General features: G+C 32.2%; 1 protein-coding gene across 1 annotated transcript; it reads left to right on the top strand.

The window, feature by feature from the left end:
* The first annotated feature begins 4,304 nt into the window (after window positions 1–4,304).
* On the top strand, window positions 4,305–9,046 carry LOC149577130 (alpha pinene synthase, chloroplastic-like). The gene is made up of 10 exons (XM_089828170.1): window positions 4,305–4,559; window positions 4,672–4,862; window positions 5,013–5,098; window positions 6,663–6,877; window positions 7,010–7,107; window positions 7,207–7,299; window positions 7,606–7,821; window positions 8,078–8,216; window positions 8,390–8,635; window positions 8,750–9,046. The coding sequence occupies exons 1-10, from the start codon at window positions 4,305–4,307 to the stop codon at window positions 9,044–9,046; spliced, it is 1,836 nt and encodes a 611-aa protein (XP_089684296.1).
* The last annotated feature ends 333 nt before the right edge of the window (window positions 9,047–9,379 follow it).

Raw genomic sequence — 9,379 nt, 5'->3', positions numbered from 1 at the left:
CATCACACCCATTCTCACACTGTAGGTTCCAACCTACTCAATCATGCTATTAGTACTGGTCCTCAAAAATTTGTAGAGGTGACAAGACATTCAGAATGGGACAGTGCAATGAAGGAGGAATATTCTTCTTTGATGAAGAACCACACATGGGATCTTTGTTCTCTTCTTAAGGGGAGAAAATTAGTGCATTGTAAGTGGATTTATCACACTAAGTACACTGCTGATGGTTCCATTGATAAGCATAAGGCTCATCTTGTTGCGAAGGGTTTTTCTCAAGTTGAGGGTGTTGATTACTCTGAGACATTTGCCCCTATTGCCAAGATGAATTCTATTCAACTTGTCTTATCCCTCGCAACTTCACAAGGATGGTCAGTTTATTAGATGGATGTGAAGAGTACCTTCCTGCACGGTGATATCACAGAGGAGATTTATATGGAGCAGCCTCCAGGTTTTGTGTAGGATCCCACCTTGGTTTACAAGCTTCGACATTCATTCTATGGTCTCAAACAAGCACCTAGGGCTTGGTATGATAAGATGGACTCATTTCTGCTATCTATCAGCTTCACTCCCTGCCATTTCGATCCCATAGTGTACATTCAACATCTTGGTGATGAGATTATGATTCTTGTTTTGTATGTTGATGATCTTATCCTTACAGGTAATTCGTCATCCATGCTCCAGTTGGTTAAGCGTGAACTGATGGACCAATTCAAGATGACTGATCTTGGTTTGCTGCACTACTTTCTTGGTCTTTAGATTCATCAGTCTCCTACTGGCATTTTTGTGTATTAGCAGAAGTATGCTCTTGACATGCTTCGTCACTTTCACATGCTTGGTTGTAAGGCTGCTCCTACACCATTTTAGTTAGGTGCCATTTTCTCTACCTCCTGCTCTTCACCTACAATGGATGCTACTTTGTATTGGTAGTTGGTTGGTAGCCTATTGTACCTGACACACACCCGCCTTGATCTATCTTTTGCGGTTGGCCTAGTTTCTCAGTTTTCTCAGGACCCTCATGAGAGTCATTTGCAAGCTGCCAGACATATTATGCGCTACATTTAGGGCACACTTATGTATGCTATTCACTACACTACGAGGACTCCACACATTGTTGGATACACTGACTCAGATTGGGCCAGTGATGTTGATGATCGAATGTCTACTTTTGGCTTTGTGTTTTTCCTTGGCTCCAGTCCCATCACATGGCCATGCAAGAAGTAGCATGCTTGAGCACTTTCATCTACAGAGGTTGAGTATAGGGTTGTAGTTCTTGCTAGTCAGGAGGCTTTATGGCTTCGTCAATTGATGACTGATTTTGGATTTTCTCCTGATTGCCCTACTGTTTTGTGGTGTGATAATCAGAGTGCCATGCACATTTCTCAAAACTCGGTGGAACATCAGTGTACCAGCACATTGATTTGTATATGCATTTCATCCATCAGTTGATCTAGGATGGTGTTATTGCATTGGAGTACATTCCTACTGCCGGTCAGGTTGCAGACATCTTCACTAAGCCTTTTGCATCGCCACACTTTCTTCAGCTACGATCAATGGTTGGGGTTACAGAAGTTGTCCTTGGGGGAATTGGTTGAGGCCTTCCTTCCTTCACTTCATGTTTTTTTTAGCATGTTGTTTTTAACCTCTTTTTGGAGGAGGGTTTTTCCCATAGGGTTTTCCCTCTTTCTCCATTTTACAGAGGTTGCAATTAGTTGCATTGTACTTGGGTACCTAAAATGGCCTAGTTTTCGGGACCCATTTTGCATTTTTTCCTTTGTTTTGTGAGCTTAAGGCATTCCCCTAAGTTGCACTTAAGTGGGGGGTGTTAGAGTAAATAATTAATTAATTGTTAATTATTTATTCTATTTATTTAAGCTTACTTAGGTTAATGCATTTATTTAATACTTAGTATTTAATGCATGTTGATGTTAGTTGTTGACAACACAGGAGTTTGTTCCCTTTAGCATACTTATCTTTTCCACCTTTTGTGGATCTATGCTGAGTTGCCATCCTTATCTTCTACCTCCTTCCAGCTTGTTCTACAAGCTTCCATGAGGCCTTTATAAGCAGTCTCTCTCTCATTGTAAATTCATTCCATTTTTACATAGCAATTCTAATTTCCTATTGTGAAATATTCTTGTGCAGTATTTGCTTCAAGCTCTTTGCTCTCTAGGTTTCTCTTCAGCAAGCTATTTGCACTGCAGGTGATCTTGGCACATTATCGGAGTCGGATTCTCAACTCCTATAGGTTATAGTATATGAAAATGAAATTCAATTGAGAAAGTTGCCTTTGACTATTAGGCCATCATATGTGTCATTGTTTACCTTTTGCCATCAAATTACCAATAATATTTGGATTTCAAATTTCAACCAAACCACTAATTATAGTATATGAAAATGAAATTCAATTGAGAAAGTTGCATTTGACTATTAGGCCATCATATCTCTACCATGCATAAAAATGAAATTCAATTGAGAAAGTTGCCCTCGACTATTAGGCCATCATATCTTGACCATGTGATTGTTTACCTTTTTCCATCAAATTACCAATAATATTTGGATTTTAAATTTCAACCAAATCACTAATTATAGTATATGAAAATGAAATTCAATTGAGAAAGTTTCCTTCGACTATCAGGCCATCATATCTCTACCATGCAATTGTTTGCTTTTTGCCATCAAATTACCCATAATATTAAGATTTCAAATTACAACCAAGTCATTGATTATAGTATGTGAAAATGAAATTCAATTGAGAAAGTTTCCTTCAACTATTAAGCCATCATATCTCTACCGTGTGATTCTTTACCTTTTGCCATCAAATTACCAATAATATTTGGATTTCAAATTTCAACCAAATCACTAATTATAGTACATGAAAATGAAATTCAATTGAGAAAGTTGCGTTCGACTATTAGGCCATCATATCTCTAGCATGCAATTATTTACTTTTTGCCATCAAATTACCCATAATATTCAGATTTCAAATTACAACCAAGTCATTGATTATAGTATATGAAAATGAAATTCAATTGAGAAAGTTGCCTTCGAATATTAGGCCATCATATCTCTACCATGTGATTCTTTACCTTTTGCCATCAAATTACCAATAATATTTGGATTTCAAAGTTCAACCAAATCACTAATTATAGTACATGAAAATGAAATTCAATTGAGAAAGTTGCATTCGACTATTAGGCCATCATATCTCTAGCATGCAATTGTTTACTTTTTGCCATCAAATTACCCATAATATTTAGATTTCAAATTACAACCAAGTCATTGATTATAGTATATGAAAATGAAATTCAATTGAGAAAGTTGCCTTCGAATATTAGGCCATCATACCTCTACCGTGTGATTCTTTACCTTTTGCCATCAAATTACCAATAATATTTGGATTTCAAATTTCAACCAAATCACTAATTATAGTACATGAAAATGAAATTCAATTGAGAAAGTTGCGTTCGGCTATTAGGCCATCATATCTCTAGCATGCAATTGTTTACTTTTTGCCATCAAATTACCCATAATATTCAGATTTCAAATTACAACCAAGTCATTGATTATAGTATATGAAAATGAAATTCAATTGAGAAAGTTGCCTTCGAATATTAGGCCATCATACCTCTACCATATGATTGTTTACCTTTGGCCATCAAATTACAAATAATATTTGGATTTCAAATTTCAACCAAATGACTAATTATAGTATATGAAAATGAAATTCAATTGAGAAAGTTGCCTTCGACTATTAGGCCATCATATCTCTACCATGCAATTGTTTACTTTTTGCCATCAAATTACCCATAATATTTAGATTTCAAATTTCGACCAAGTCATTGATTATAGTATATCAAAATGAACTTCAATTGAGAAAGTTGCGTTCGATTATCAGGCCATCATATCTCTATCATGCGAATGTTTACTTTTTACCATCAAATTACCAATAATATTCAAATTTCAAATTTCAACCAAATCACCAATTATAGTACATGAAAATGAAATTCAATTGAGAAAATTTGAATTGAATTTCTACCATGTGATTGTTTACTAAGATTTTTCAAAGCAGTTCATTAGTCCAAATTGTGGTAACTTTTCTCGCATTTGAATTCTCAAATTTCTACTTAAAGCAGTTGAAAATTTGTGGTAGCCGTATTATTCCATTTTTTATTTCCAGTGGATGTTTGCCTCCGCTTATTTTATTATAAAAATGCTGTGCTCTCACAAAAAGTAAAAATTCGTCATACCGTTTTTTTCAATAAAAGGACAGGAAATAACCCCTGCAAAAATCACCGTTAGAAATTATGGCTCTCATATCTATATCTTCCCCTGCCATGATCTCCTGCTTGAAATCTAAGCCCACCCATCTCATCATAAACAATTCTCCCATATCATTCCCAACATTAGGTAGAAAATGTCTGAGCAGGAGTGAAAAGATAATGAATGTTAAGGCCATGGCTACCACCAGTGTTGAAGGTGTCCCTAGGCGCACAGGAAATCATCATGGCAACTTGTGGGATGATGATTTCATACAATCTCTCCCTAAACTGCCTTACGATGTAACCTTCTTTCACACCATTATCCTATATATGCTTTGCTATTCTATTCCGTTCTTTTTTATAAGATGATAATGTTCTGTTTTGTTTATTTTGTTTTTGTGTAACTTTTCAGGCTCCTGAGAATCGTGAGCTTGCTGATAGACTTGTTGGGGAGGTCAAAAACATGTTCAATGCACTGGGTGCTTCAGATTCTTCTTCACAAAATATTTTGAAACGTCTTGAAATCGTGGATAAAGTCGAACGCCTCGGAATCGGGCGACACTTCCAAACAGAAATAGAAGAAGCGCTTGATTACGTTTATAGGTACGTTTCAACAACTGTTAAGGTTTGATTCTTAAGCTAAACATGTTAAATAATTAAAACTGATTTATTTTCCAAGTTTAATTTTTTTATGATATTTAAGAATCATCTGTTAAAAGTATGATTTGGGAGTGAAATTTATTTGAATTGCAGGTTTTGGAATGACATGAGTAAAGATCTGAATACCGCAACTTTGGGACTTCGAATCCTTCGACTTCATAGATATCCAGTTTCTTCAGGTCTGATGTATATACCTTATTGTATTAGACATATATTTGTATATTCTTTACTGTATTAGTATATTTGAATTCCAGACTAGCTCCAATAACTTCTCGATTTATGATTTTCTCATAGTCTAAATTTCTTTGGTATATCAAACTATTCTCAATGTTCCAAATCTTGAGCACAATCAATATTGTGGCCAAGATTATTAGATGAACAACCGTATAAACAAACCCAAACTATTCTTCTGGTAATTTAAAGAGAAAAAAGGGTTCCTTTGAGTTTACAGAAATATCTAATATTTGGGATATTTCAGCCTAGATTAATTATGTTCCAGCTACAATAGTGGAAAATTGAAAATTTCAAAAGCTCAAGAAGCTACCAAAGAATTAATCGTCATGCATAAAATATTCCTTATTTGTTAATTTCGTGCGTATGTTTTGTGAAAGAGATGTCCAAACAAAACAAAAACAAACTGAAACGCAACTATTATGAAGGGGTATATTTTTTTTTTTCCATAATTGTCTTTTAGCCAAATTCCCTTTGTGGCGACCGCGGTGATATACGATGTTAAAACGTCTCACAAAAGACACCATTTTTATACATCACGTTTTTGGGCATTTAGGTATACCGTCTTTGTTGTCTGGAGTAGATAAGCAAGATATTATTGTACTAGAAATTTAAAAGAAATCACATGCCTTATCTATGCTTCGATATTTGCAAAGTCTAGGATAGATAAAGAATAGTTAGAAATAATTAAATAGGATTTTAGGAAAAGTAATATGGAGTAGTATACTTAACATTTGAGAGGATGTTCAAGAGTTAAAAATATATGTTTATTTTTTGTAATACTTTTGGAGATATACTGTAGATGAGTATACTAAACTCTTGAGATGATGTTAATATGTTTACAATACAGCTGTATGGAGAAGTATGTTCAAGAGTTGAAATGTTTGTTTCTCTTTGGGAATAGATGAATATATTAAACATTTGAGATAATGATGAAGATGTTTATAATGTAGTTATTAAAATCTTTTTTTTCAAAAATTTTGGAATACTTTTGATGATATGATTGGTATATGCATTTAAATCCATAATTTTCTTATAGTTTCAATTAATTTGATTCCATACTATTTTGCCGCCTCCTTGTTTAGCATTTATACTCTCTTTTCTATCATACTCTTTCTCATTTTGACCAAATCCATTTGTGTGTTATATTTTATGGATGTTCATACACTACTCCTTGTCCTCTTAGTAGAATGACAATAGTTGAAATTCACTTCTATCACGTTGCTCTTACCCATGCATTATATTTGTCTCTTTATTAACTTTTCAAAAAAAATCTCTCCTTTGTTCCTGTTACTCCATTTATTTTTCATTTTTCTGTTTTTAAATCTCATTTTCATAGACCTCCTATTTAAGAGTATATAATGACAATGCAAAGAAAAAAGAAAAAAAGTGAATGTTTATTAACAATAACTTCATTAATGGAATGTATAATTTTTTAATTTTTCTATCTAAATTTGAAGATAAACTTTTGTTTTCTAACTAGATATCTTATATTGAATGATATCATGGCAGATGTGCTAGAACAATTCAAAGATAAAGATGGACACTTCTTATGTTGCACTATTCAATTAGAGGAGGAGATAAATAGTATTCTAAATTTATATCGAGCTTCATTGATTTCCTTTCCAAATGAGAAGATAATGGATGAAGCTAAAGTCTTTAGTACCATGTATTTAAAACAAATCTTTCAAAAGTCTCATATTCTTGGTGCCTATCTTCTAAAAGAGGTAATAATGATACATGTACACACACAAACTATTATATCTAGTTGTTATGTGAAATGAAAAGTTATATAGGAAAGCACATGGATAGAAATTATATTTATTTTATGTAAATATTCATTTCTTTTGTGCATGCAGATAACATTTAACTTGGATTATGCATGGCGCACAAATTTGCCAAGATTGGAAGCAAGAAACTATATGGATATCTATGGTGAAAATAGTTCATGGCTGATGTAATTCCAATGCTTCTAAGTTTTATTGATGTTTATCATAATTTTAAATTTGAAGTAGAAAATTCTTAGAAACTTACGTATCTAATCGTTGATTTCTAGGGATATGGATAATAAAAATATTTTACATCTAGCTAAATTGGATTTTAATATCTTACAATCGATGTATCGACCAGAGCTTCAAATGATCTCTAGGTGAGTTGATTAAGAGAATTTATTTTTTATTAAATTTACATTTTAAAGTGTGCTAGTATATGTCATATTATATCTTTCATTTTAGGTATTTGAGATTAGACACAAACTTTAATTACATAATTAAATGACTATGGAATTTCTAGATTCATGTTTTTTAAGGTTCTAGAATAGAGTTGATAAAATTATTTTCATTCCATAATCTTTGTTTTGGTTTTGTTTTTGATAAATTAAATTCCTAAAATTGAATTCACATTATATTTCATTTATATCTTATACTTCTGAATTTATTTATTTTGTGATTTTTAGATGGTGGAAAGATTCAAGGTTGAATAAATTGGACTTTTGTCGTCATAGACACATTGAATATCTCTTTCAAGGATGTGCAATTACTGGAGAACCTAAATATTCAGGTTTTAGAACTGACTTTGCAAAATATTCTGCCCATGCAACAATAGTTGATGATATCTATGACACCTATGGTTCTATTGAAGAACTTAAACAATTTACAAAAGTTTTCAAGACGTAAGTATTTTTCTTTAAAATAGGCAAAAGCTTACAATGCAATGGTAATTTGTGAGCCTCTCATGTGGGATGTCTTGGGTTTGAATCTACCTTCACTTAACATAAAATAATAATTAATTCTAACAAATAATAATAATTAATATAGGCTTTGGCTATTTACCCATAAAAGAAAAGTATTTTTCTAAAAAATATTAATACTAAACATTAATATTTTTGTAATTCAAATAATGATATATAGAACTGAAATGTTATTTAGGTGGGATTCTTCTCCTCCAGAAGATCTTCCAGAATATATGAAAATTGCATACTCTGCACTTTATGCTGATATTAATGAAAGTGCACAAGAGGCAGCGAAGATTCAAGGCCATGACACCCTCCAAAATGCTCGAAATGCCGTATAAATACAAAATCTCTTTATTTTGACTATATATTATAGATTTTGAATATTTAAATTTTTTAATGATGCATATTTAAATAGTTAGCTTGACCCCTCTCATTTAATTAGTGTTATAAATAATAATATAACATCACGTGATTGTATTTGAGTAAAATATTCTTTCATTTGTAGTGGAATGACTATTTGGATGCTGTGATGCAAGAAGCTACGTGGATTTCCATTGGCCACATGCCGAACTTGAAAGAATTTTTAGAAAATGGAAGAGAGAGTTCAGGCTCTCGTGTAACAACATTACAAGCTTTATTAAGATCAGATGTAGTTCTAGAAAGTGAATTCCAAAAAATTGATCACCCATCTAAGTTCAATTATCTTTTTGGATTGACCCTTAGATTAAGAGGTGATACTAGGACCTTCAAGGTATGTAATAACACATCAATTTTATAGGTTTAAGAAATTATATAAGGAAAATATTCTATCTTTATTTAATTATACATATTTATCAAACTAAATGTCATTTGTTTTATTTTGAAGGCTGAAGCAAATCGTGGAGAAGTCACTTCATCTATTGCATGTTATTTAAAAGAGCACCCAAAATCTACTGAGAAAGATGCATTGAAGTATCTTCAATTTATGCTAGATGAAAATTTAAAAGAATTAAACTTGGAGTATCTGAAGAATGATGGTGTTCCAATTCGCATCAAGGATTTTGCTTATGACATGTCAAGATGCTTTGAAGTTTTCTACAAAGAAAGAGATGGATTTAGCATTTCTACCAAAGATATGAAGAATCATGTACAACAAATCCTTATTGAGCCAGTTAAAATGTAGTACCTTAATTTTTGTATTTCTTTGCTAATAAATAATTACACCTTCAAGTCTACTAGAGAAATAATATTTTGCATGATTAACTGATAGAAGATAATCTCTCTAACAATTTTGGAGAATAATTTCTATTTTATTTTTCTTAGTTTTCAATTCTTTATTAATTTTGTTTCTATAGAGCCTACTAAATATGAAGTTTATGAAGTTTTGAACTAGTACCGATTTGAATGGAGTAAAATACATTGTATTAATTTTTTGTTAAATATATAATCAAATGGCTTTAGCCTACTACCAATCAAAAAAAAATTATGAAGGTTTGTGTTTTTTGTTATCACTATG

The sequence above is a fragment of the Cupressus sempervirens genome, chromosome 1 (genome assembly GCF_028749045.1).
Source record: "Cupressus sempervirens isolate cs-2001-9-10 chromosome 1, ASM2874904v1, whole genome shotgun sequence".
Classification (NCBI taxonomy): domain Eukaryota; kingdom Viridiplantae; phylum Streptophyta; class Pinopsida; order Cupressales; family Cupressaceae; genus Cupressus; species Cupressus sempervirens.
Note: the sequence above shows the minus strand (reverse complement) of the source record. Positions and strands in the feature narration are given on the sequence as shown.

Excerpts from the sequence above, each read along its gene's own strand:
- LOC149577130 (XM_089828170.1), top strand. The coding sequence starts at position 4,305 with ATGGCTCTCATATCTATATCTTCCCCTGCCATGATCTCCTGCTTGAAA. Across the intron at positions 6,878-7,009 it reads GTGCCTATCTTCTAAAAGAG|ATAACATTTAACTTGGATTA; the intron begins GTAATAATGATA and ends TTGTGCATGCAG. Across the intron at positions 7,822-8,077 it reads TTTACAAAAGTTTTCAAGAC|GTGGGATTCTTCTCCTCCAG; the intron begins GTAAGTATTTTT and ends AATGTTATTTAG.